General features: G+C 57.8%; 3 protein-coding genes across 3 annotated transcripts; 1 reads left to right on the top strand and 2 right to left on the bottom strand.

The window, feature by feature from the left end:
- Positions 1 to 20,514: 20,514 nt before the first annotated feature.
- Positions 20,515 to 20,670, bottom strand: CHC_T00005413001 (hypothetical protein). The gene has a single exon (XM_005717282.1). It carries the CDS (start codon positions 20,668 to 20,670, stop codon positions 20,515 to 20,517), a length of 156 nt encoding a protein of 51 aa, XP_005717339.1.
- Positions 20,671 to 21,093: 423 nt separating this feature from the next.
- On the bottom strand, positions 21,094 to 21,942 carry CHC_T00005412001 (hypothetical protein). The gene has a single exon (XM_005717281.1). It carries the CDS (start codon positions 21,940 to 21,942, stop codon positions 21,094 to 21,096), a length of 849 nt encoding a protein of 282 aa, XP_005717338.1.
- A 2,042-nt stretch (positions 21,943 to 23,984) lies between these two features.
- Positions 23,985 to 25,547, top strand: CHC_T00005411001 (hypothetical protein). The gene has a single exon (XM_005717280.1). It carries the CDS (start codon positions 23,985 to 23,987, stop codon positions 25,545 to 25,547), a length of 1,563 nt encoding a protein of 520 aa, XP_005717337.1.
- The last annotated feature ends 849 nt before the right edge of the window (positions 25,548 to 26,396 follow it).

Genomic DNA, 26,396 nt, shown 5'->3' with positions numbered 1-26,396 from the left:
AAGGCTTGGGTCTCAGACGCGAAATTCGCGTCTATCGGAGGACGGCTTCCTTCTGCAGTCCGACTGGTAGCGGCACCAGTCGGACGCCAACCCTCGGGGGCGGCGGCGCTCGGAGGTACGGTACCACCGGGCCCTCTCGGGGGGGCACCGGGTAGCCTTTCGGCCATGGTACGTTCCATGTCACGAGCACGCCGACGAGTGGCGTCGAGCTCAGCGGAGAGGTGCGCGAATGCACCCAATTGCTCTGCGGACGGAGAGGTTCGGTCCTCGGGTCGTCTCACCGAGGTCGGCCTCTCAGGGCGACCTTGCCCGGACGGTCCGGGCGAGGCGAAACGGGAGTCTTCGACGAGCACGATCCGCGAGTGTAACTCGTCGATCAATGCTCGGAGATTCTCTAAGGACTGCGTCACTCTATCGAACCTCCCTTCACGCAGGGAGCGGAGTTCGGCCATACATCGAGTGTATACATGGTCCGATACATCGATCCGGAGGGAAGTACGGACTTCCTCGATGTATTCGGCTATGCGTTCGAACATCGCCGCCGCTCTTTCCTCGGAGGATCCGAGCGACGGTTCGCGGTCACGAGGACCTGCGTCGCCGTCGCCCGACGGGGCGGATGGGGACTGCACAGCGGTCGGACTCAGATCCGCCGCTTCGGAGCGGATCGAGGTCTCAAACTCTTGGCTCATCTCGACGCGATCGGTTCGCGGAGGGAAGCGGAAGTCTTCTCGGAGATCGGACTCCAGGGTCTTCTAGGTCGGGAGACCACTGTAGCATAAACACCCCCAACGGAGAGGGGTGTATGCACAGCTCGACGTAGACCCCGTCCGAACGGGAAGACGGGGGTGAGGCGGGACACCAGCTAACGGCACCGGGCAGCGGGCCCGGGTAGCGTGGTAGAGCGGGAACGGGGAGGACGCCGGTACGCGCGAGCGGTTCGACGCCTCGACGCCCCGGCGCGGTACTGGGTGACGATCCAGTACCGACGGGCGGAGGCGGAGCCGGCTCGTGGGCGTACCGCGCGCGTCCTCAACCCGCGCTCGGTGCCGCTCTAAGGTAGTTAGCGAGCGCTACCTTAGAATAAGCGGGAAGTCGAACCTTGACGGTCGGTGGGTGACAAGTCCGTGCTTGTCCTCCTCCACCGCCGCCGGTCCGCTCCATATTTAATGTACATAATAACCTATCATAATAGTACAGTACCGATGTACTGTAGCGACGTACTGTAGCGGTCGGTCGACACTGTAATACTGTCAGCCATCGGGGCTGACAGTACACGTGTGTGCGCGCTCTTCGTTCCGCGCGTACACGTGTACACGTGCCCCCCTGTACTTGGGGGTACACGTGGTGGTACTGTAGAGCATCGAGCCCTACAGTACCCGATCCGATTCTGAGTTGATCTAATCTAAAATAAAGCCCCAGGGGGGGGGTTATACTACAATCACGTCCCTGTTGGGACTGTACCTCCGCCTGAGCGGCGATCTTACCACGAACAAAGCTGTCCAACATCTCGCGTATCTTGGCGGTGTGCGAGTTGAGTTTCTCCTCGATTAAGTTGAGAGAGAACCTCTCGGCTTCACGGAGGCCTTCGCGGCGGTTCCGCGTGATCCACACCGCGACGGGCGCTGGGACGTCTCTCGGACGAGTGTCATGGGACGACTCGGAGCCGGTCACTATGACGAATACACCTACGGTCGGTGGATGAGGGAAAGGCGCAGGGAGGATAGATAGAAAGGGAAGTAGGTCAGAGAAGAAAGAGGACACTCAGATGCACGAGAGTATCGACTGTTTCTAGGTCGGGAGATTAAAATGTCGTGCACTACAGCCACGTGTGGCGGCTGTAGGCAGAGCGACGCGCGTTCGTCCCGTAAGGGAATTCGGGAGACCACCCGGTGGATGACCGGAACCGGGATCCGGGCGCGGCTTGCGCGCTAGAAAGGTAGAACTAGAGTCAGCAATAAAGAGGAAGAATTAAAGGAAAAACAGACTAACAGAACGGCAGCACCGTAGTTAACGTAGCGCTCTCGCGGTTGGGTCGACGCGCGCGGGGAAGGCAGTTAGGATTCCAGGGGTGTAGATGGCTCGGTCGGTATGGGCGAGCCAGTACCGAGTCGAGGCTACAACCTGGAATCCAGAAACCAAGGTAAAAGACCCGAGGCTTCGTGCCTCTTTACTTTGATTATCGGGTTGACTATATAGTCCCGTCGTCGTCATGACGAAGCTAAATTATACTGTAATAATATGGATCCTTCCGGTTCGGTTTTTACCACGTCACGGAGGGGGTGTCCACGGCAGCGGTAAAATTACAACACCACCAACCTCTCTGCGAGGGCGGCGGTTGTGACTCCGGTAAACGGGCGAGTGGAATTGCGACCCCGGAGGGGATAGGGCTCAATGGGCATACGCTTCCACCAGGCGGTGGAACGACCAAACTGGGGAGCGTGTGCTTCCGGCCCTCAAGAATAACCCGCACGGGACGATCTGTCTGTTTTTCCTCAGTTCTCGCCAAAGGGGGTCGCTGCCCCCCTTTACTCTGGGGTCGTACTGCCTCGGCCCCTAAGTACGTCGACCTCCGGCGGCCGGGTAGTACAGTAGTGATCCACTTCTACTTTGGATCACTACAGTGGAGTACCTCTACTGTACTCCACCGGGGAGTAATCTGTACAGCGGCACACGTGGCTGTACTCCTGCCACCTGTACTCGCAGGCAGAGCGCGCACCACGTGTGCTAGCCAGGACTCCCCCGGCTGACACTCCTATTACACTAATTTCTACGCCCCTACAGTAGGACCTTCTAGTCTACTGTACCCTATCGGGACGTTATACGTACGGCGGTACACGTGGCCATTCCGCCGCCACCTGTCACCCGTGGCGGTACGTGCACCCCGTGTACAAGCTGAGTTATCCCCTGCCTTTCCAGTATCGTCTGATCACCCCTACGGGATCTCCCTCCGGGTTGTTACGTTTATCGACACCGGTCGGTACCCGTTCTCCCACATACACTGTAAATTAGAATAACTATAATATAACGGGTGTAGCCCCGAGGGAACCAAGTAACGGCCCCTATAGGCCCGACAGGTGGCAGAGGGCTCACACGTGTCCACCGGTATGGTCCGGCAGAGAGACAGTGTCCACGTGTATCCGTGGCACACGTGGTGGCGACGAGCGCGATTTTGGCGAGATTTAGACAGCTGTCCCGGTACAGAGTACAGTGCACTACAGGTCTCCCAAACTAGCTTTTCCGTGACGCAACCTGCTTAACAGACTGAAAAAATGAGAATCGCCGCATTGCCTGTGGTTCCTGGATAGGTTCACTACGACGCCTGTCCCAAAACCTCCGAAGCAGAGGAACCATGGTCGAGAGTAATACGCTTGTCGATTTTCCTCTGCGGTTGCGAGTCTTTGTGGAATGGCTTCAAGCTGGAAGGGATCTCCAGCTAGGACGACTTGTCTACCACCAAAGGGTAGCGATGCCTTTTCGCTTGGAACTGCCAACTCTCGCAACACGCCATCAATGGAGTCCAACATGCCGCATGTCATGTGCAAGATTTCGTCTATTACCAAGACACGGAGGTCCAAAAGACTTTGCAGGATACTGGGTTTCTTGGACACGAAAGAGAGCAAAGTTTCCTCCTGAAAGGTCCAGTGGGCAGGTGCTGCGAATTATGAATGAATTGTGGTCCCGTTTAGCACGGATGCAGCGCGGTTGGAATACGCACATGCAACAACGTATGGTGCCGGTCCTCGGCTGTACGAAGCTTCTTTCAGAATATGACGCAGAAGGAAATTCTTCCCACTACCGGCACCGCCAAGAATTTCCATGGAATGTCAGTTGCGGAACGCTCTCATCGCGCGACTTTGGACTATGTCGAGATTAGGGGCACCTTCTTCAGAGTTGTGCAATGAAATAACAGATACGAACCTGCTACGAACAATGGCGTAGTTTTGGGAGTGACCGAAAAGGTAGGAAAGTGGTGGTGAGACGTCGGATTACTTGGCCAATTTGCAAGGCTTCATGCGACGAAAGCCCCGAAGATTGGGGTGGGAGAAATTGGCTGAGTACATAAGCCTCAGGTCTTTCTGTGCGAACCGATATGCGCATGACGACACTGTGCGTGCCACAGCATTAAATGTATATTGTAGTGTTTCGGTAATGAGCGCACACAGTGGTTTGGCGGGAAAGGGGGACGGATGTCGCAAGAGGATTCCTATCAAGAGAGACGCAGTCAAAATTGCCAAGTCACAGCTACAGAAGTTACACGAGCACTTTGAATCTATTGGGTCCTCACAGCGATGGTTCCAGAAATATTTCGGAACATTCAATTTCGAATGGGCCTCAGGGGGAAGGGGAAGAGAAAATAGATAATCTCATGACAAATTTGGTTGGCTGATCAGTTGGAGCTATGAAATTGATTCATTCTGAGAAGGGCCAGTAACGCTGTTGAGCAACCTTCCGTGCTGCATGTTTGCAAAGGGCTCATATTTCGAAATCATCGATGCGTATCCATTGAAGTCTTCAGGCGATGCTCTTCGCCAGAGTGGTGAAGCGAGCTCCAAGACATATTTTGCGGCAGATGGAGAATTATATGATTCCAGGAAATCCAAAGTTCACAACGCATGTTGAGTAAAGGCATAAAGGAGCAGTTTATTCTATGATAAGCCAGTGTTTCGGCCTAGCATATGTATGCAAGCTGTATACAGCTGGTGCCAGCACTACCCTCTTTATTTACAACAGAGCTCAGACCCGTCAGGGGTGGGGTGGCGCGTGGGGTGCGTGGGGTGCGTGGGGGCGGCCCGCTTTGAGGCGCCGTCAGGGGTGGTGTGGCCATGGGTTGGCCTGCTTGAAGGCGCCGTAAGGGTGGGGTGTCCCTCTTCTGCCCCTTCTACCCCACTCAACAACGCTCGTTCACCCCTGCAGTTTCCCGTATTGGCACTTACAGAATGTGCGTGCATGGCTCTACGCTCATTGGTAGTGTCTCCGGACTTGCGACAACTGCACAGTACTCGAGCATAACGGTCTTACACTGTTAGGGCATACCGTATCATACCGTACTTGAGGACTTTGATTTACAGTAGGTACCCCTCAATAGTGCACCCTCGTACCATAAGCTATAGATACGCACTACTGACAGCTCGAACTAATGGAGGTTTATCCACAGGTCACGGCCCACCGGCCACAAAATGCTCCGAGATGAGCGTTTGATGTCGCTTCTGGCGCGCTTGTTGGTGATAGGCTTTAAAAAGGGCTCATTTGGCACGGCGCAGTGCCTCTGAAGCATGCGGTCGTGGTCGTCATCCGCAGCCCGCAGCGCAGCGGTGTGCAATGTGTGGTTCCAGGAACACCGATACCCCCGATCCCGAGAGGGCTGGGGGGACGGCGGTGACTTTATTGTCAAAGTGAGTGGTGTGCCTTACTGGCTGCGCCTTATCGTGGGTGCACTACTGACTTGGCTCTGGATGGAACCATGTGCGGTTCTTTTTGTTTGGTCTTGCGTGCACGCTGGCTGAGCGTCTGATGTGGTTTCTGGATGGAACAACACTCCCCCCGACGCGAGGGTTGGTGTGCACGTGTTGGCGCTGGCTGTACTTGAACATTGTCTTTGTGGGTTGTGTATAGCGTCACCTTGAGGGGTTTCGTGAATATATCTGCATATTGGTCCGTTGTTGGTATGCGCAGAATTGTTAGTTCCCCTTTTTGCACGAGATCGTGCAAGTAGTGGTATCTTACGTCGATACACTTGCGTCTGCGTGTTGCTACAATGTTTTTCGCCATCTGCACGGCGGCCGTATTGTCGACGTGGAGGTTGGGGCAGGCGGTGGGCAGTGTGGTTTCTTGGAGCAGTTGGTGCAGCCATATTGTGAGTGTGGCCGCTTCTGCTGCTGCGATATACTCTGCCTCGCACGTGCTCTTCGCTACTACAGGTTGCTGTTTCGCGAGCCACTGCACGGGCGAGCCGTTGACCAGCGTGAGGCAGCCTGTTATGGACTTTCTGGACTTCTGGTCGTTGGCGTAGTCTGCGTCCGAGTACGCGTAGATTTGGACGCTCGGCTGGCTTGCCGATTTCATCAATATCCCCTCTCTTCTCGTCGATTGCAAGTACTGTACTAGCCGTTGTGCTAGTTGCCAATGGCGTTGTGTGGGCTTCTTCTGGGCTCGTGCCAGGGCCATTGTTGCGAATGCGATGTCTGGTCGTGTGCTGTCCGCTATGTAGCGGATTTCCCCTACTGCTTTGCCGTAGATATCAGCGATGTATTCTCTCATGGGTTCGTTGTCGGCTGGCGGATCCATGTTGATGCCGTCGAGTTAAGGTGTGCGCTTCGGGTTGCTGTCCTGTTGTGACATGAGCGCGACGACGCTGTCGATGTGACCCTGCTGTGAGAGGTGGATCCCCTCCTTCTCGTATTGTACGGTCCAGTTGAGATACTTGGTTGGCCTGCCCAGTCTTTTGACCGTGTACTTTTGTTGCAGGGTTTTGTACAGGTCACCGACCAGGGCTGTGTTGGAGGCGATGGGCAGAAAATCGTCCATACTTATCCCGACGAGGATGATTCCTTTGCGTTTTTTTATGAAAAGGGAGGTGTCTGCTTTCATCTGCTGGTATCCATGTCTCCTGAGGTGCCGGTGAAGTTCTCTGCTGTAGATGTTTGCCGCTGCGGGGGTGCCATAGAGGTTGCCTTTGAGCTCGCCATGGGTGCTCGTGTGTTTGTACGAGCCGTCGAATCGTTGCGGTTGCCACACATATACTTTGTGCGTGTGTTGATATTTTTCGTGGAGGTATGCTCCTGTTATGTCAAATTGCTCTATGGCCATGTTTCGGGAGGCTGCGAGCGCGAAGAATGTTCGGATCGTTGTGCGGTCGGCCATGTATGTCGCGATTTTATTTGGGTCATAGTGCACGTTGGCCTTCATTCAATCTCCTCTGACCGAGCACCGGGCTTTGCGTGTGGTGTCTGTTGTGTCACTACCGTGTTTGTATCTATATGTAATCGTGGTCGCTATGATCGTTCTTTTCTTGCTCGGGTGGGTCTGTGCTGACCAGTCGATCGCATTCATTGCGTCGGTTTGGTCCAGCTCCGCATTATGGGCAATTGCCCACTGTGGGGCATCCGGGTAACGCCTTGCCTGTTTCAGCGTTTTGGGTGGTGCGGTTGTTCTGTCTACTGTATGAGGGATGGCTCTTGGTCGCGTTTTCTTGCTCGGCCTTGTCTTGCCTTTTGCTGGTTTGGTGTGGAGCTGTGGCTTTCTGTTGTCGTGGATTGGTTTCTTCCTTTGTGGTGTCCTGCCTTTGTGAGTTGCTATCGGTCTCGTTGTTGTCGTGCGTCTGGTATGTTTCGTGTTGTTTGCCTGTTTGCTGGTCTGTGCCTTTTTTGTTGTTTGTGTCGGCGTGTGTTGGCCATTTGGCACTTTGGTAGTGCTGCGAGGGCTCGTTTTGTGGTGCTGTGTGGTTTTGGCTGAGAAGGCTGCTGGTGCATGCATGCATGGGTCACTGTGCTGGTTGTGGGATAACTCCTCTCCGCCCTGGGTTGGGTGAGAGGCGGAGGCTTTAGCGAGGGAGCACGCGGCGCCGGCGCGACGCGCCAATTGAACCGATCGGACGAGCTCGCGAAAAGGGAGTGGCTCACTGGCCGGTTACGCGCAGTCGCCCCGTGGTGCGTAAACGGGAGCGACCGGTAACGGGTTAGAAGCCAGCGCGCGCGGCGGACAACCGAAACGGACGTACGTAGGCGCAAAAGGGACGGGGGCGAGCTTGCCCCCGTTTACTGGTGGGGACGGGTGCCAGGTCTTAACCCCGCAGGGGGACGCCTCGGACACCTGTCCCAGTACAGTAGTACAGTACCTGCCGCCTAGTGCGTGCCGGGTACTGTACACAATTAAAAAACTAGCGCCATAATTGCTACTACCGCACGGCCGCTGCTACTACACGTGTGCACCACTGTACACGCGTGTTGCTTACAGACTACCGCACGGACGACACGTGTGCTACGTACACGTACGCCAGATTACGACCGCTCGGCATGCGCGCGCGCTCGCTACACGTGGGCACAGCCGCCCACGTGTATACCGTATACGGCCGTCCGATGACCTCCGCGCGCTCGCGCCGGTCATTATACTACAGACCTCCCCCCTTAGCTTTCGCTACGTCCCCGTAGCGACCCTCTACTCGAGCGCGCGGGTCCGTTCCGGACGTTTCCTTCTATCGCGCACGATGCGGGAACAGAAGCCCCTCCGCGTGGACGATCATGCCCCCTGGCTCGTCAGCGAGCTGGCGGTATATAACGCCGCGAGTTCGACCGATTCGGAGAGCGCGTCTTCCGATTCTCCCCACGCGATCCACACTGACCCCCCAACTCTTCCCCAGCACTCCCCTGCGAACTCCGAAACCTCCTCCGACAGCGACGACGACATTCCCCTACAGCAGCTCTTCAACCAACCGATGGACGGTCATCGCGACACGCCGGCTGTGCGCGCGTACAGGCAGCCGTTGAGCCCGCCTCGGGCTCCGGCAGCGACGCCGGTCGGTCCCACCTTCCAACCGCGGCGACGCCTTCGCGACGGCCTGCACCCGCCCCCTGGAGTGGCGGTGCCCGCGCAAGCGCCAACTGATTCGCCCGTACCGGTCGCTCCGCCACCGCCGGGCGCCCAAGCAACACAGTCCCCGCCGCTGCCCCTCGTGGGCGTGGCTCCAAGAATGGTCGAGGCGGACCCGGAGCTCCCCGTGGAGCTGCCGCCGCCTCCCATGTCGCCGCTGCCCGCTGCGGGTACGGCGCTCACAAGGGCCGCTTCCGAGGCGCCGTACGCGGCGCCGGCGCCGTCGAGTAGCGTAGCGCTTGCGCCGGCCGGACGGGGAGCGACAACGTCGCTGGGGCGGGTATTCACCGCCCCGAGTACCCCGGGCTGGCTGCGCAGCGGCGTTGGTTCCGTACGGTCGCTGTGGCCCGGGTCCTCGATGGACCACCGCCGCCGGCGCGCACGCCGACGCGCTGCGGGCCGCAAGCCTCCGCTTACGGTCGAGGAGTACGTTCAGCGGAACTTGCTGGACGCGGCGAGGTTCGCGGCCATTCCGATGGTGCGCGCGATCAAGACTCCGTCCGGACGCGGTGCCGTGGCGCAAGAGAACCGCGCCGGCGCGTGGAAGGCGCGGTGGCGTCACGCTCCGTGTCGGACGCCGGCCGCGGCGGGCAGTGACTTGCTCTACGTCCGCTGCGAGGGCGAGGAAAAGTACCACATCTCGCTGCTGAACCTCTTTGGTCGGTATCGCCGCTACGAGGGCCTCGCGCCCGACGTCCGCTTGGTGGCCTTTCCGCGGCCTTTCGACAGCTGGTACAGCGTTGCGAACCGAGCGCGGTGGGGTGAGGACGCAGCGCGCGAGAGTCGGCTGCGCTGGCGCCGGGTGGACGATTTCTTCCACATGTGGCACAGCACCGAGTTTTTCTCGGTGCCCAGCGCCGCGCGGCGTGGCCTGTACCCCGCGCTCCCGCCGAACTGGTCGACGTTCGAGGCGCCGGAGTACCTGTGCGTACCGACGCCGAGCGTCATGGCGTACGTGGCGGCGCATTGGTTGCCGCTCGGCCGATCGGAATCCGCGGAAACGGAGCGAACGCGCGTCTTGGTGCACGCGATCATGCTTTCCGAATGGGCTGTCTTGGCCTTCCTGTGCTTCTTGCACGCCGCTCGCGAGGGACTGCCGTTCTTCACGAAGTGTCCCGACCCGCGGCTGATCGCGCGGCGCGAGGAACCGTTCGGTGAGCGCGGCCTGCTCTTCCGCCTCTCGGCGGGGCTCATCGATTTAATCCGCTCGGTCGGTATCGCGGAGATCCTCGAGGGTACGGCGTTTGACGCGGCGCACGCGACGCAGCTGTTGTCGTTCACCGAGGGTATGGATTGGAGCGGCCGGCCGGACTTCGCGTGGTTCAGCTGGAACCAGCGGTGTACCCTACCGATGCCCGCCGGAGCCGAGGCAGAGACCGGTGCCGATGGTGGCAGCGCGGCCCCCGGTCCAGCGGACGCGACCGTCGCGGTCGACGTGGACGGCGCAGTCGACACGGTCGACGCGGGTGACACGGGCGGCTTGCTTGCCGATGCCGATATCGCGCCGCCGCGCGATGCGGGAACCGGTGCGGTGAGGAGCGTCGTCGAGACCGCGGTACCGGCCCGCGGCGGGTCCGCTCGCGTGGCCTCGATCCAGAGCGACTCGCCGAAGGGGTTAAGAGAACCCCCCGGTGTCGTGGGAATTTCGGCCCCCACCTCAAGCCCCCCACACATCAGCGTGGTGACCGGTACCGAAGGCGATCATCGTCCCGTTCCGATGCCGCCTCCTCCAGTTCCACAACCGTCCGGCCGGTCTTCCCCGGAGCGCCTCCGTGAGGAGGCCGCGTTCACTGCCCTGCAGTACGCTTGCTCCTTCGAGGGGGCAACAGTTCCTTCGTCGGTTGAGCAGGCGCTGCTGCAGGCGCGCGAGTGGATGCACCAAGCCAAGCAGCTGGAGACGACCGTCGCGGCGCTCCGAGAGGCCTCCACCGCGGCGGAGCGTGAGCGCGTCGAGCATCACGAGAAGCTCCGCGGCGTGCAGGACATCCTCGCGGTCGTCAGCCAACGTCTCGCGGCGCCGCCGATGCCTGCCGCTACGGTCGGGGCCTCGCGCCCCGCGCCCGAAGATGCCGCGGCGGCTCCGCCGGCTAAGCGCACGCGTCGTTCTTGAGCCCCGACCCGTTGGTCGCCCCCTTTCGCGTAGCCCATTAGGGGCTTCGCCCACAGTAAACAGAGCCGACTAGCGGTGTTCCTTGCCTTCTCCTTTTGGCACGTGCGGGCGGTAGTGCACGACGCGCGCGAGCGAGGTCGTCCTGGCGGTTCGGCCATGCGAGGCCAGAAGAAGCGCTACGCGAGCGCGCTTGTCCGTCCTTGGTGCGTACGCCAATATCGGTCGATGAAAGGTTGCGGGAGCCCCTCGGAGGGCTCGTAGGTATCGTCGGAGGCGGCGTACCCGTACCAGCGAACCTTGTACTCGGTGCCGCCGCGGGTCATACGGTGTCCGACGATGCGGTCAACGACGTATTCCGCGCGGGGCGTTGTAGTTTGCGCGTCCGATGCGGATGGAATGGCCGAGGCGACAGTGTCCCCCGGCCCGCGTGGCATTTTTGTGACGCGGTCGATGCTCACGCGGTTCTCCACACCGTCCTGCTCGATGAGGACCGTGGTGTCCGTAGCGGAGCGCACGCGAAACGGCCCCTCTGTCTTTGGTAGAAGTTTGACAGAGAGCTCGTCCGTTCCGGTCGTACCTTGCGCACGCGTGCGTCGCTCGACGCTTGTCAACGGGCGGGGCGGGCGATCAACGTAGACAAAATCGCCCGCCACAACGACCGGACGGAAGCGGACCTTCTTGTCAAAATCGTCCTTGTACCGCTTTTGCGATGCGGATAATTTCGTCCGAGCGCGGTCGAGAGCGTCGCGAAGCTTGCGCAGCGTGGCGCGCTTGTACTGCACCGGGGTCCGCGGGTCCTCTCGATGGGTCCCCGCGTCCTGCGGCACAGTACCGGGGAGAATCAAACCGGACGGTGGCCGCGTTAACACCAGGTCGAACGGAGTCGTCTCCGTCGACCGGTGGACCTGCGTATTGTACGCGAAGGTCAGCGGTTGCACGTAGTCGTCCCAATCGCGCTGGTGCTCCTCCACGTAGTGCCGGAGGCGTTGCACCAGCGTGCGATTGAACCGTTCGGTCTGCCCATTCGACTGGGGGTGGTAGGCTGTCGTGAGATAATGCCGCACCCCCAGGAGGGCGCATACCGCGTCGAAGAATTTCGCAGCGAACTGGGGGCCATTGTCGGTTAGTACGTAGCGCGGCGCTCCGTAGACGTAGACCCAGTTGTCTAAAAACGCGTTTGCGACGACCGAAGCGGTTGTGGTCCGGAGCGGGATACTGCGCGTTAGCTTGGAGAACCGGTCGGTAATTACCAACACGTGTTGGTTTCCGTGCGCGGTCTTGGGCAGGGGCCCCAGGAGGTCCATCGCGACAAACTCCAAGGGGCCCGCCGCTGGGAACAGCTTGAGATCCTTTTGGTTCTTGACAAGCGTCCCGCGGGTCGCAGCACACGAGGTGCAATTCCGTACGGTCGAAAACGCGTCGCTGGCCATGTGTGGCCAGTAGTACTCCCTGCGAAGGGTGTAGTACATACGCGTCGCTCCCGGGTGACCTGCCAACCTCGGATGGTGTGCCAGGTACAGTACCCGGGGGCGCAACCGAGTCGGTACCACGCGCTGCAGGGTCCCGTCCAGCGGGGACGTCCTCACGAGAAATCCGTAGCGGTCGATGTCGAACTTCGAGTTCGGCGTCCCGACGGTTTCCGCGGCGAAGCGACAGAAGGCGTCCTCAGCTTGTTCGCGTAAAAATTCCTCAACCGAGATGGACGCAGCGTCGCGTTCCTCGGGAGTTATCGCGAGCGTGTGACAACCGTCCGGGCGGTCTTGCGGCGGGTCCCAGTGCACATTGTCCAGGAGGGCCTCGCTGCCCTCTTCGTACTGGACCGCGAAGCACGGGACCTCATCATCGACCGGTTCGGTGTCTCCTCCATCGGTACGTAAGCGCGATACGCCGTCCGCGAGTTGGTGCTTGACGCCTGGGCGGTACTGTACCTCGTAGTCGTACTCCGCCAAGCGCAGGCGCCAGCGAGCGAGCCGACCGGAACTGTCCGCTAAATTGAGGACCCAGCGTAGGGCCTCGTGATCTGTGCGAAGGTTGAACGCGCTTCCGTATAGGTACGGCCGTAGGGTGAGGATGCTCCACACTACGGCCAAGCATTCCTTTTCGGTAGTCGTATAATTGCGCTCCGCGTCGGTCAACGCACGACTCCAATATCCGATCGGTCGAGTACCTCCATCGGGTTGCTCCTGTAGAAGGGCGCAACCCACTTGGTGTCCGCACGCGTCGGTGTCCAGCGTATATTTCCGTCCGTAGCGGGGTAGCGCGAGGATTGGCGGCGACACGAGGCGCCGCTTCAATTCCTCAAACGCCGCGTATTCCGCATCGGTTAAGATCTCGAACTCGTAGGGCTGATTCTTGCCGGTCTTCTTATTCAGCGGCGTGGCGATCTTCGCGAATCCTTGCACAAACCGCCGGTACACGTTGCACATCCCGAGAAAGGATCGCAGTTCCGTTTGGTTCGTAGGCGCGCGCGCGCGCTCGATCGCGATGACGTTGCGTCGCTCCACCTCCAACCGTCCCGGACGAATGACGTGCCCGAGATAGGTTACGGAGGTGTCGAAAAACGCGCACTTCGCCAATTTTAGCGACACGCCCGCGGTATGTAGAAGCCGTAGTACCTCGCGCACGTGTGCCATATGTTCCGTAACGGTTCGCGAGTAGACAATGACGTCATCGAGGTAGACCAACGCGGTCTCCCATTTCACGCGGGACAGGATGATGTCGACCGCTCGTTGAAATGTCGCGGGCGCGTTTTTGAGACCGAACGGCATGCGTAGAAAACGGTAGAGGCCCGAATGCGACGCGAACGTCGTTTTATCACGGTCCTCCTCGGCGATCTCCACCTGCCAATACCCGCTATTACAGTCTAGCGTGGTAAAGACAGTGGCATCGCCGAGCGAGTCGATACATTCGTCCATGCGCGGTAGTGGGTAGGAGTCGCGAACCGTAACGGCGTTTAGCTTGCGATAGTCCACGCAGAACCGCATGGTCCCGTCCTTTTTAGGGACGAAGACCACGGGGCTCGCCCACTCGGCCGATGTCGGTTCGATGACTCCCGCGTGCAGCATGCGGTCGATTTCCTTCTTCTCCTTCTCGCGCGCGATGGGTCCGGCTCGGTAGGGTGCTTGGTAGATCGGCTTCGCACCGGGCTTCAGCTCGATGCGATGCTTCGTAGCATCGATCTTACCCAAGTGGCCGGACCACATGTCCTTGAACTCGGACAGCATGTCCATAATTTCCGACCGGACGGTACTGTCTTCTGCACCAATATGGACGTCTTCTTCCCACGAGCGGGTCTTCTCCGCGTCCGTATCGGTCCGCTCATTCGCGTTAGCGGGATTGCCACTGTGGGCTTCGTCCGTTTCCGGTTCTTCTCGTCGCGCGCCTCCTCCCGTAGCGGTGGTGGATTTAATTCTGCCTTCGGCCGTAACTGGTTGTTCGCGTCGCGCCTGTTCCTCCGTAGCGGTCGAGGAATTCTGCCTTCGGCCGTAACTGGTTGTTCGCGTCGCGCCTGTTCCTCCGTAGCGGTCGAGGAATTATTTTTGTTCCCTCCCCCTTCCTTAGCGTCGGCCTCTCCGGGGACCGGCACGCCAAGTGTCAGGATGTGTGTGGGGGATGGCAACGCGAGGCCAACAACGGTATGCTTGGGGACGTGGGCCGCGCGGCTTCCGAAGTTGCTAACAAGCACCGTAAACGGCTCGCCCGGGAAGAGGTCCATGACCCCCTGGGCCATCAGGCATAAATTCTTATGCGCCGTTTTGGGGTGGTTTTGCAGGAAGCAAAGCCCCCCAACCGGTGTTGCGACGCGTACCATCGCTTGGGTCATCGGGGGTATCGTGACCCCCTTGACCACGCGAATTTTCCGTGACGGTACGTTCGTCGGGAACTGCGCGCGCTTCCGGTCGGCCGAATTTTCCTCCTGCGGGAGCTGCTGCGACGGTCCCCTCGAGGCCATCTTGCGGTCGTGCCTCGAGGGCGTGACTCCCGTCAGCGCTACGGGCGCCGCATGATGGAACAGCACCTTCCTCTGCGGTGGCAGGATCGCCTTCACGTGGCGATCCAGGAACGTGGTCCCGAGGATACAGTCCACCGCGAGGTTGGTGACGACCAAGAACGGCACGCGCGCGACGAACTCACCAATCCGGACGTACAGTTTGAGCTCGCCGAGGGCCTTCATCGACCTATTCGAAGCGTCGATGAGCGGCGGGCTCCGCGCGGACTGGATGGCAGCGCGCCACGGTTCTGCCACACAGCGTAGGTGGATTAGATTCGGGCCGGCGCCCGAATCTAGAACCGGCGTGATGGCGCGCATCATCGCGCGTCGTCGTCCGACCGTTGCGGTGACCTTATAATTTTGCTTCTTGAAGAAGCAAATTGCCGCTTCGTCCGTTCGGCTCTGCGATGGCGCGCGTACCGAAGCGGTCGACGGGGTGCCTTGTTTATTGAGGCTTGGCACGGGGAGGATCGTCGACGCCTCTACGCGTCCTCCCCGGCTTCCCCCGTCAACCCAAGGTCCTCGGGCCCCTCGTCCGTCAGCGGTAGCGCGGGTTCTTCCGATTGGACGGCCTCGCGCGGCTCGACCACGTTGATGCCCGTGGGAGCCTGCGCACGCGAATTTCGCCACGCGGTCGGCGGTTGGCGCTCGAACGGCGAACCCGGGCGGAGACCTTGACGGATCCGAAGCTTTTGATAATTGGCCTCGCGGGCCTGCAAAAGCTTCGAACGCAGCGCGCTATCCGCCACCACAGGACATTGCTCCTGTCGGTGGGTCAGGTCCAGACAGAACCGGCACGGCGGGGGTCCCGGTAATCCTTGGTTGAAGAACCGGACCCGCTGGTTCTGTACTGGCCTTCCGTACGGATGTGCGCGCGCGTCACCGTGTTGGGCGGGCGCCATCGGCGCGCCCGCCGGGGACGAGGCAGGTGACGGATGGTAGCTAGTCGGCGGCGAGCTAAGCGAGCTCGGCGTCGCGGACTGGTCCGTCACCGCCAGTATCTCCTCCGTTTCGGTTCCGCGCGCTGTCGGGAGTTCAGACAGGGACTCGACCGACAGCACGGGTCTTGTCCGCGCGTTGCGCGTGAATCTTCTCACCGAATCGGACGGTGCTTGAGGCGACGCGAGCGAGGTCGCCTGTCTTCGAGCCGAGCGGTGCGTCTCGCCTATCGCTTGCGCGTAGCGTGCCACCGCTTGGTAGTCCACGCCCGGATGCGTCGCGAGATAATTCCGCACCTGCGCGCACGTCGCTGGCAGAAGTCCCTCAACAAAAAGGGACTTCAGGCGCCTGTCCGAAAATACGGTTCCGCAGCGCAACGCCTTGTCCCACAACTGGTTACTGTACACCTCCTCCGTCATATTAGAGCTCTGACGGAAGGAGGTGACATCACCGACCGCTTCGGAAATAACTTCGTCAGTCGCGTACGTGCGCAATAAAAAGTTAACAACTTCCGCGTAGGTTTCGAGCATATCGCGCTGCTCCGCATCGACCGCCATGGTGTTCCCGTGTAGCCTGGACTGGAGCAAGGCGTGAGCCTGCCCAGTCAAATAAAACTGGAAACACCATACGGCCGCGCCTTCGCTGACCCCATTGTGGTCGCAGGCCATCTTGAAGCGCGCGAGAAATCCTAGCACCGCGATTGGATCTTGACCACCGAATGTGTGGGTTTTCAGCTGGACGTCCAACTTCTTCCGATATCGGTTAACTCGCCGCGCGGTACTCGCGTCGTAGCGCGCGCTGCGATTTTCCAGCCTATACGTGCGGTAGTCGACGGCCTTGGTGAACAGGTCGTTCAGCGGCCTGATCACCGGCAGCCGTTTCGGATCCCGCCTCGGGGCAGACCGGCGGTCTCTGCCCCTGCGGTGGCGGTCTCCTTCTCCGCCGGGGCTACTGTAGCCCTCCGGATCGGAGTCTTCTCGCCGGAACCGACGTCGGTCGCGCGCATTGCGACCTCTGCGGTCGCCTCTGCGCGATCCGTCCGACTCGGTGTCCTCGTCATCGGAGGGGTATCCACCTCCTCCGGCCTCTGCGCGATCCGTCCGACTCGGTGTCCTCGTCATCGGAGGGGTATCCACCTCCTCCGGCATCGCGGTATCGCGTATAGCGTCCGTCGCGGTTATCATCGGAGGGGTAACCGACCCCTCCGGCATCGCGGTATCGCGCGTAGCGTCCGTCGCGGTTCTTGCGCGTCGCCCTGTGGCGACGTCTTGTGTCTTCTTCCTCGGAGGGGTTTTCTGTACCCTCCGAGGTGTAACCTTGAGCGCCGGGTGCGCTTCTTCTGCTCGACCGATACGGCTGTCGCTTTTCTGTCGCGAAGCGCCCCAGGCGGTTTTCTGTCCCGCGGGGGCCAGCCGTATCGGCGAGTACGGGAGGGCCATTTTCTGTGGGCCCTCCTGTAGCACCATAAATTGGTGGGAGGTAAATGGTCTTACCCTCCGGGTGAGGGGCCATTGTACCGATCCCGGGTGCGGCGCCGATCGGTTCAGCGTGCGTTAGCGTAGGATCCGGAGCGGTCGAGTCGCGCTGCTCGCGTGCGTCGACTCCTGCTCCGGCGAAGGTCGTGGCCAGACGATTGGCCACGGCGGAGCTGATGGCTCCCTTTAGAGCCGTACCGGACGGGGATTCTTCATCCACAGTGGTGAGCGCGGTCACCACCTCGCATTGGACTTGAGCGGGTAGAAGTTCGTCCAAAAGCGGTGGTATCGCGCTGCGTACGTGCGCGTCCACGAGCGCGGGCACCGTTCGGTCGAGGCATACGCGCGCTACCTGGGGGAGTTCCGTAGCGAGGAACTCCTCGACCCAGGCCTGGATGCGCGGCTGAATCGCGTCGACCATCCATTGGACGCGATTCTCGGTGCCTGCCGACACGGCCGGCGTAACATCCGATGCGGACGCTCGCGTGCGGCCCGGTCGCGGTGGCGGTCGCAGCAGGGCTTCCGGGTTCTCCACCCGGGGGCGCGGTGCGCCACTGCCACTGCGGGTGCTCAGACGCCCGGAGGCGGAGTCTCCCCCTTCTTCCGGTCGGTTCATCGTCGAATACGCTTCGCGATCGACGCGGTGATTTCTCAACCTTTTCCGTCCGTACGGTTCTGCGCGCGATCGAGCGACCACGCGTGCGGCTCAACCTCGAGAGTTATCCCCTCCACAAGAGTACCAAATGTGGGATAACTCCTCTCCGCCCTGGGTTGGGTGAGAGGCGGAGGCTTGAGCGAGGGAGCACGCGGCGTGGACGCGACGCGCTAATAGAACCGAGCGGACGAGCTCGCGAAAAGGGAGTGGCTCACTGGCCGGTTACGCGCAGTCGCCCCGTGGTGCGTAAACGGGAGCGACCGGTAACGGGTTAGAAGCCAGCGCGCGCGGCGGACAACCGAAACGGACGTACGTAGGCGCAAAAGGGACGGGGGCGAGCTTGCCCCAGTTTACTGGTGGGGACGGGTGTCAGGTCTTAACCCCTCAGAGGGACGCCTCGGACACCTGTCCCAGTATACAGTACCTGCCGCCTAGTGCGTACCAGGTACTGTACGCCATTAAAAAACTAGCGCCTCAATTCCTAATTACCGCGCGGACGCTGCAGCTACACGTGTGTACTACTGTACACACGCGCTGCTTACAGACTACCGCACGGATGCCACGTGTGCTAGCGTACACGCGTCATACTGGTAGACTACCGCTTGGCCGACACGTGCACTACTGTACACGTACGCCAGATTACGACCGCTCGGCACGCGCGCGCTCCCTACACGTGGGCACACCCGCCCACGTGTCCACCGTGCACGGCCGCACTGTTAATAATCTCCCCGCGCGCGCGTCCGTCGTTATACTACAATTCTCATCTTGGGAACAAGATACTCCTTCGGGAAGCGGAAGGAGCTGTGGGCTGTCAATGCGAGGAACCGCTTGCTCTCCGTTCCATGCTTTGGCAGCAAGACTGGCATGCCCTGCAACAGGTTTGAGGACTTCTGGTCCTCCCTGGTGTTCAGCCAGCAGGGCGAGCGCACAGCGGATGAGCTGTCCGAGAAGCACCGCTGGAGACTAGTTGATGACTTCGTTGAGGCCATCAACCACCATCGGGCCGCAAACTTCGTGCCGTCCGACTTCATCTGCGTTGACGAGAGCATGAGCCGGTGGTATGGGCAGGGCGGGCACTGGATTGAGCACGGGCTTCCACATAATGTGGCGATAGACCGCAAGCCGGAGAACGGCTGCGAAGTCCAAAACTCTGCGTGCGGAAGGAGTGGCGTGATGATGCAATTGCAGCTGGTGACGACGGCCCAGCACGAGGAGGAGCGTCGAAGTGAGCGAGAGGAGGGGCTGGGCCACGGCACTGTTGTGCTGGACAGACTGCTGCGCCCCTGGCTTGGTGCCGAAGCACGCATTGTTTGTGCTGACTCGTACTTTGCGAGCTACGAGGCGACAGCTCATCTGCGGTCACGAGGCCTGCGCTTCATCGGCGTGGTCAAGACGGCGACGAGGAAGTTCCCCATGCGCCTACTGAAGGCGAAGCCAGTAGCAAACAGGGGATGCTGGCTGTCTTTCGCACATGAGGACGAAAACGGTGGCGTGGCGGAGATGGCTTTGGTCTGGGTCGACCGCGAGCGGCGGTACTTTATCTCGTCCGCGTCCAGCGCTGCAGCAGGCGCCCCGTACGAGCGCAGTCACTGGCGCCAGACTGAGGCCGGCCCAGCACGGGTTGCGCTCACGGTCGAGCAGCCACAGTGCGCTGAGGTCTACTATTCCGCCTGTGCGCGCATTGATCAGCATAACCGCTGTCGACAGGACGACCTAAGGCTGGAGCGAACATACGTGACGCACGACTGGTCTATGAGGGTAGGCATGTCTCTTCTGGGCATGGTTATCGTCGACGCATGGCTGCTGCACACGGGCTGGAGGGGGCTGCTGCGAACCATGCTACAGAACGAATTCTATGAGCAGCTGGCGTTGGAGCTGGTGGACAACAACTACGACGTTGTCGGGCTGCGCACTCGCGCGTCAGTTGGTGAAGGCGCGACTGTCTTGACCCCGACATCAGGCCTCGGCCCGCACGCAACGCCGACGAAGAAGAGGAAGAAGACACGCAACGGAACGGAGACGTCGGCGCGGGCGCAGAAGAATTGCGTTGTATGCGGCAAGAGGACGACGCGAGTGTGCTCGCAGTGCCGTGAAGAGAGCTCAAAAGAGGTCTTCATATGCGACTCGTCCAAGGGAAGGATATGCTTCACATCCCACGTGCTTTCTACGCACTCCTTCGAGTCGTAAAGCAACATAAAGGGGCTAAGCCGGGGCTTTTAGTACTTGCCAGCACCTCTCCACCAACTGTTCCATGAGGATTAATTAATCCAAATCGCTGGGATAATAGACACTAGTGTCTTCTATTGGACCTTTGTCCGCATATGAGGATATTATTCCCCGACAAGAAAGAAAAATATACCCCCGCCATTGTACTTGACTTCTGACTTGGGGACAGAAACAAGTTTGTGAGAATTGCATATTCATCCTGGTCGTTTTTAGATATGTCTGGGAAAGAAGCTTTTTTGAACCACCTTAAAACTGCATGTGAATTAACTTCGAAAGGAAACCCCTCATTTTAAAAGGGAACTGTATGTCCTCAATCTGCGTTACATTATTAACTTTTCTGCGTATTCAAAGCTCATATCTTCAGGAAGTCTGAAACTGGAGTTGTGATAAAGAAACCCGAAAGGCCCCCAAAAAAATTGTCGCAAAAGTCGCGCACAGGGTTAATCGAATGAATCGCTCTGGAAGAAAATTCAGCAACTCTGTTCTCACTGGCGCCGGATTGCCCATGAGACACACGAGTTTACTCGAAAGCCTATGCTGGTAAAAGTTGTGAAGAACTCTCCCTTCCTGTTCTGCCGCTGAAAATTCGGTGCAGCCTCCTCGCACGAGTTTCTGGTTCGCCCAAACCGTCTCGACTTAGTAGAGGACCAGGTTCCCATGATACGTCAAAGAAGTCATCTCGCTCCATCAACTCAAACGGAGCCGCTGCTTCTGAGATTCCCAGAGCCTCCGACACATAGAGGCCAGCCATTTCCGCCATCACCACTGGTTTAAGTGAATGCCGGAGATACATGAGCAGAGAGAACGCCGCCAACAAAATGAAAGTCAGCGATAACCAGTTTATTGGCGAAACAAGTGCGTTAATTAAGGAAGCAGTGTCCAAGATAGCTTCATTAATGTTTAATTTAATTTATATATTCTTGCAAAAAGAATGTCCTGGTCGGATAGACACTTCCAAGAATCGACAACCAAATGCTTCACCTGTGGTGATAGCCTTCTGGTTTCAAAAACAAAAGTGAAATCGCGAGTTGCCTTGTCTAGAAACAATAAAATAACTTGTCCACGACTAACGGTCCCGATGGACACTAGACCCTAGTCATGGTGCTCCACATCAGCGATGATTACCGCTGACCCCACCATTAAGTCCGTCCATCTCCATGGAAGTATCCGCCGAGCTCTGCGCCATCCGCCTATGATGCGAGATACCGGCGCTGCGAAAAATATAGTCTCCACTCGTCCCGCGCAACCCGGCCCCGTCCATCCTGTGGACCTCACCCATATCGACCGGCACACTAGAATAGCTGCTCATCGGAACTGAAAACGAGTCGCCTGTGATTCTATCTTGACTGGGCTCCATCCCCGTAACCTGCATACCGCTCCGTGGCCGACGGTGCGGTAGGAACCGGGATCTCTCATTCCCCCCGGTCTGCGCTCCAGGTCGGTCCAACTGTGCCCCGACCGCGTCCCTCACAAACAACGCCGCAATCTCCGCCGTCGCTACTGGTTTTAGAAGAAGCCGAAGCAGGCCTAGAATGAAAACGGCAACCCCTAAGATTATGGCCAGGGAGAGCCAATTGATAATTCTTACTTGTTCGCTCCAGATTTCCGCGACGGCATCCTCTTTTATCCCGTTCGCGAACAAATCCCGTGAATTCCATAGACGAACTTGCACAGCCATGCAGCTTTTAAACACCGGTTGCGCCGCCCGCAACGCAGCTCTACCGAAGGGTAGCGTGGCATTGACCTGTGAGAAGAATCGCCGAGATTTGGACGCCTTCAAAACTTTTGTTTCATCACCATCTGAAGCCGTGACAATCGGGATGTCCACCCCCTCGGCTTCTGCAAATCGTATGCTTCCGTCGATTTCTTGCAATCTCTCCAGATTCATCGCCTCATCGTCTATCTCTTGCTTGTACGTGTTGAAAAGAATGGCTAAATATTGCCTGTGCATAACTCTCATCCTGTCGGGGGTCGCATCGGGCAGTTCGCCATCCCGGCTCATGATCCTCTGTCTTTGATCACCGAGGTTAAAGAATGCCCGCGCCTCGTAGCTGGCAGCCTCTTTTTCCCCAATCTGCACAGCATGATCTATTCCATATTCGTGAACGTCGCTGAGGATCGAAAGCTGTTGTATTTCTGTCGCATTTTCGAACTTATCGAAAGCATCTGTCCCCAAGCTTGTTGTTACACAGGTAGTAATGCGACTCTTCCCTTGGTCAACATCACCCAAGAGCGCCAGCGCTAGGCAAGGACGATTGAGGGATGCGCGGTTGTGAAATCGTACGGCCCCCCAGTCCGGATTGAATGGATATTCCAATTTCAATGCGACTCTCCGATTTGTGACACCGCGGCCTTCACGTTCGGTGAGAAACAAAATAAGTACCTCAAGCCCGAATGTGCCGAGGACTACAACGATTGCAATTATGACTAACCGAATGTCAATCCTGTTCCTCCTAGACCTAGTGTTGAATGTCTCTCCCACTTTCGGGCCCTCCCAGATCCTCTTCAGTCTGAACTCACGAGCAAGTTCCACCACCTGCTTGACAGCAAAACTGAAGGTAGACACCTTTCCGTCGCGCGTGCGCAGCAAAACAGTGGAAACAATTCCTTGGATGACGAGGAGAAGAATGAGAGATAGTACAGCGACCAGCACGTCATCTTGCCCTGTCAAATCGTTGGTAAACGTATTCCCCACTTTAGAGGCGACCCTCAAGTCTTCCCGCAGAAACGAGGCAGTTCCCTCCCCTTTTGGAACCTGAATATCAGCTATAGAACCTAAATCTTGTCCGCCATCCCTGAAGATAAAGAACGAGGAGCCTTGGTCGTCGAATTCTTCGTAATACATAGTACGTTGGGTCTTGCCCAGACAAATGGTTTGCACTGGGCGACTTGCCGAATGAAGACGAAATCGAGAGAGTTGCTGGGAGTGTGGGAAACTTCACCCTATCAAGAACAAAATTTCTCTATTGGTGCACACGGAAGGGGGACGAAGGGCACACAATTGCAAGGCACACAATTGCAAGGCAGACTTTCGCAGAAAGTTTTTCGAGGAGTTAAGATCAGCAGCACGCCACACAGTGCTTGAGCGATTCGACAAGCATCGTCATCAATTCGTTAAAATGGAAAGTCCGGTGTTGGCAGCAAGGCATGGATGCGGAGGCGGGATGTTGTAGAAAAGGCCTTTGACGCTGGGTGGCAGTCGCAATAATCCGGGGACAGGAGACTCGAAGAGTTTGGTTAACGGGTGCGCGCATACAGGTGACGAACCCAAGGGTACTGCAACTTCAGTACTGTATCATGGCCTGCTAAATAGGCGAGGCTACGAAAGATGGTCTTACACATTTGCAATGCTCTTCATGCGTTGCAGGGCATGCATGTCCGCACCGGAATAGCGCATGGTCGAAGAATACCGCTCTTATATAGTTCCTATCCGGCAGTATAAGCTTTGCTCTACTCCAGCTATGCGGGACAAGCTTGTTTAGGCCTCTATAAAACCGTACTACACGCTGTCCCTGCATTAAGACATCAGTACGTATCAATATGGCAGAAATAAAAAATATAGTGCGACAAGCCATTCTGATCAGGAGGACTTCATTTCGCAACGTCATTGCTTTTGAGCCTGCTGCCCAAGAATAGAGGTGTAATCCTGTGTGTCGAATCCACGACTTCAGGTTACAGTACCCTTGGTACAGTACAGTGCTCTCTAACTGCGCCCCTTCTTTTGTCTTAGCAGTAGGGGAGAACACCTCTCTCCCTCTGAAATAGCCACTCTCCCTCTGCCACTGCCTTTTCCTTGTCTTCCTGGAGTACTCCAATTTGCAGTACTGGTGACCAAACCCGTCATGCGATTTCTGCCTGAGCACTTTGTCATCTCCCCCTTCAAACCATAGCCCCCACTCAGTCCATCGCGCACTATCTCACGCACCTCGTCAGTCGAATTCGCCTCTGCAGTGAACGCATTTTCAGGTCGCAATCCGCAAACCCCCAACTGACCTTTCTGCAATGCCTCGCTCAGAGTTTCGTGAGCTCTTTTCTGAAATGCACGGTGTCAACTACGCCTCTCTCGTCCCTTCTGAATCGGACGTCTTGCCCCCTTCCATAACCAAGAAAGACATCGCTTCCTTTCTGCAAGGTGAAATGCAAGTCTCTCTTCAGGTGACTGGCATTTTCTCTAAAGATCTCACCGACCGCGACGATGTTATCGTTGCCGTTCTCTCGCTGCTTCTCCTTCTGACCATAGAAGGAGTTGTAACTGGCTTCTTGTTACGAACGAGGGAAGGTGCCGTCTCCACTTTCAGCTTCTCTATCAACCACCTATCAAACCTTGCACGTGAATTCAAACTCAGATCTCTCTTCCGAGTCAAGAGTCAGAGAGGCCTGACTGTTCGGCTTGTTTTCGTTGCGCTATTCGTTTTCACTGCATCATTCGGTCTTGAAGTTTTGGTATTGTTTTTAACAAACCCAGAAGAACGGGAAGTTCTCAATGACGTCGCCACCTTCCGAATTGTCGAACCGCTAAATCCGAATTTTGACCCTATATACCAGGCAGCGAAAACCAGCATCAACCCTCCTTGCACCAGCGTATCTCTGCAGGGTGTTGTCCAGAGCAACACTATCCTTAGCACATGCGTCACGGCTACTGTGAACCGTAATACAGACTCTTTTCAGAGTGTCACTGACCCGGTCGATGTGGAAATTCGGTCAGATCTTCACCGGTTTGGCAGCAACCATTTTCTCAGAATTGGGAGCGAGAATAACAACTACTCAGCGAAGGCTTACTTCAGACTCGGGAAGTTTGGAGAACGTATTAGCGATGCCTTTGAAACAAGTGGAAAAGGGCGTCTCATGAGCAAGTCTGACATGAGCGCTTCCCGAGAGAGAACAATCAGTGCGGTCCACAGACAATTTGTTGCTTTCTTGTTTTCCACCTATCGATTAAGCACAAAAGACGACAGTATGAATGTGAAGCGCCTGAACGAAATCGATTTCACTTTTGATGTCTCAGAAGGTGATGGAGTGGATGTGGTTGTCGTCAATCGAGAGAAACGGTTACTGAAAGTACCCTCACGGCGATACACAACGAGGTTTACGGCAGTGTCACCCCGAGGCAACGCAGCAATGAATTTCGCGGATACGTTTTTCAAAGGCTCTATTGGGATGGCTGTTGTTGGGCCAAACACGCGAGATTTGATGCTCCCAAGCGGAAGCACGATTGAGAACAAGGGTGTGATATGGCGGGAGAAGTTTCGTGTGCTAAACTGGTTATCGCTGACTTTCATTTTGTTGGCGGCGTTCTCTCTGCTCATGTATCTCCGGCATTCACTTAAACCAGTGGTGATGGCGGAAATGGCTGGCCTCTATGTGTCGGAGGCTCTGGGAATCTCAGAAGCAGCGGCTCCGTTTGAGTTGATGGAGCGAGATGACTTCTTTGACGTATCATGGGAACCTGGTCCTCTACTAAGTCGAGACGGTTTGGGCGAACCAGAAACTCGTGCGAGGAGGCTGCACCGAATTTTCAGCGGCAGAACAGGAAGGGAGAGTTCTTCACAACTTTTACCAGCATAGGCTTTCGAGTAAACTCGTGTGTCTCATGGGCAATCCGGCGCCAGTGAGAACAGAGTTGCTGAATTTTCTTCCAGAGCGATTCATTCGATTAACCCTGTGCGCGACTTTTGCGACAATTTTTTTGGGGGCCTTTCGGGTTTCTTTATCACAACTCCAGTTTCAGACTTCCTGAAGATATGAAACCAAGCCGGCAAGCCGGCGGTCCTTTGAACAGCACCGCCGAGATGTTTGTATTGATATAAACAGATTCCATCGTAGTGCAGTACTTGCTGCGACAGGGCTGTCGCAATAAACAGGGGTTGGTCCCATAACTGAATCGGTCCATAACGTAAACACTCTATTAGAGGGTTTACGCCAAAAAAATGAGTGAGCGCTGTAGTCCCCCAAATGCGAACTCGCTTACAGAAGCGTGTGCACAGGAACGGTTCCCCGCACCCCTCACGGCCTCAAACCGTAGCCGTCGGGCGCCAATCAGAGGCCGCCCAGTGCCCACTACGGTGACATACAGTGACGCGCGGTCACGCGGTTTTGAACCCACCATTTTGCCGCGTCTACGTTCCCCAGCTCCTCCCCGCCCCGCCCTGCACAGCTCGCCGCCATGCCCTCACCCGCCTTCCTCCTCGCCTTTCTCCGCGCCCTGCCGCTCTGCCTCTCGCAGGGCGCGCCGCGGCTGCGCGTGCGGCGCGGCTTCGACGCCTCGCCCGCGTGCGCCGCCATGCGCGAATGAAGCAGAAGGGGTCTGGCGAGCTGCTTGCGGAGCAGAGTTGCAAGGGGGACTTTCGGGTTTCTGGCGCTCCGCATTCACTTCCGTTCACCTTTTACAAACCTTACATCTGCTCGCCCAACTCC

This window comes from Chondrus crispus, genomic scaffold, assembly GCF_000350225.1.
Source record: "Chondrus crispus Stackhouse genomic scaffold, scaffold_29, whole genome shotgun sequence".
Taxonomy (NCBI): Eukaryota; Rhodophyta; class Florideophyceae; order Gigartinales; family Gigartinaceae; genus Chondrus; species Chondrus crispus.
The sequence above is the reverse complement of the archived record's forward strand: the minus strand, read 5'-3'. Positions and strand labels throughout refer to the sequence as shown.

Excerpts from the sequence above, each read along its gene's own strand:
- CHC_T00005413001 (XM_005717282.1), bottom strand. The coding sequence starts at position 20,670 with ATGGAGCGAGATGACTTCTTTGACGTATCATGGGAACCTGGTCCTCTA.
- CHC_T00005411001 (XM_005717280.1), top strand. The coding sequence starts at position 23,985 with ATGCCTCGCTCAGAGTTTCGTGAGCTCTTTTCTGAAATGCACGGTGTC.
- CHC_T00005412001 (XM_005717281.1), bottom strand. The coding sequence starts at position 21,942 with ATGAGAGTTATGCACAGGCAATATTTAGCCATTCTTTTCAACACGTAC.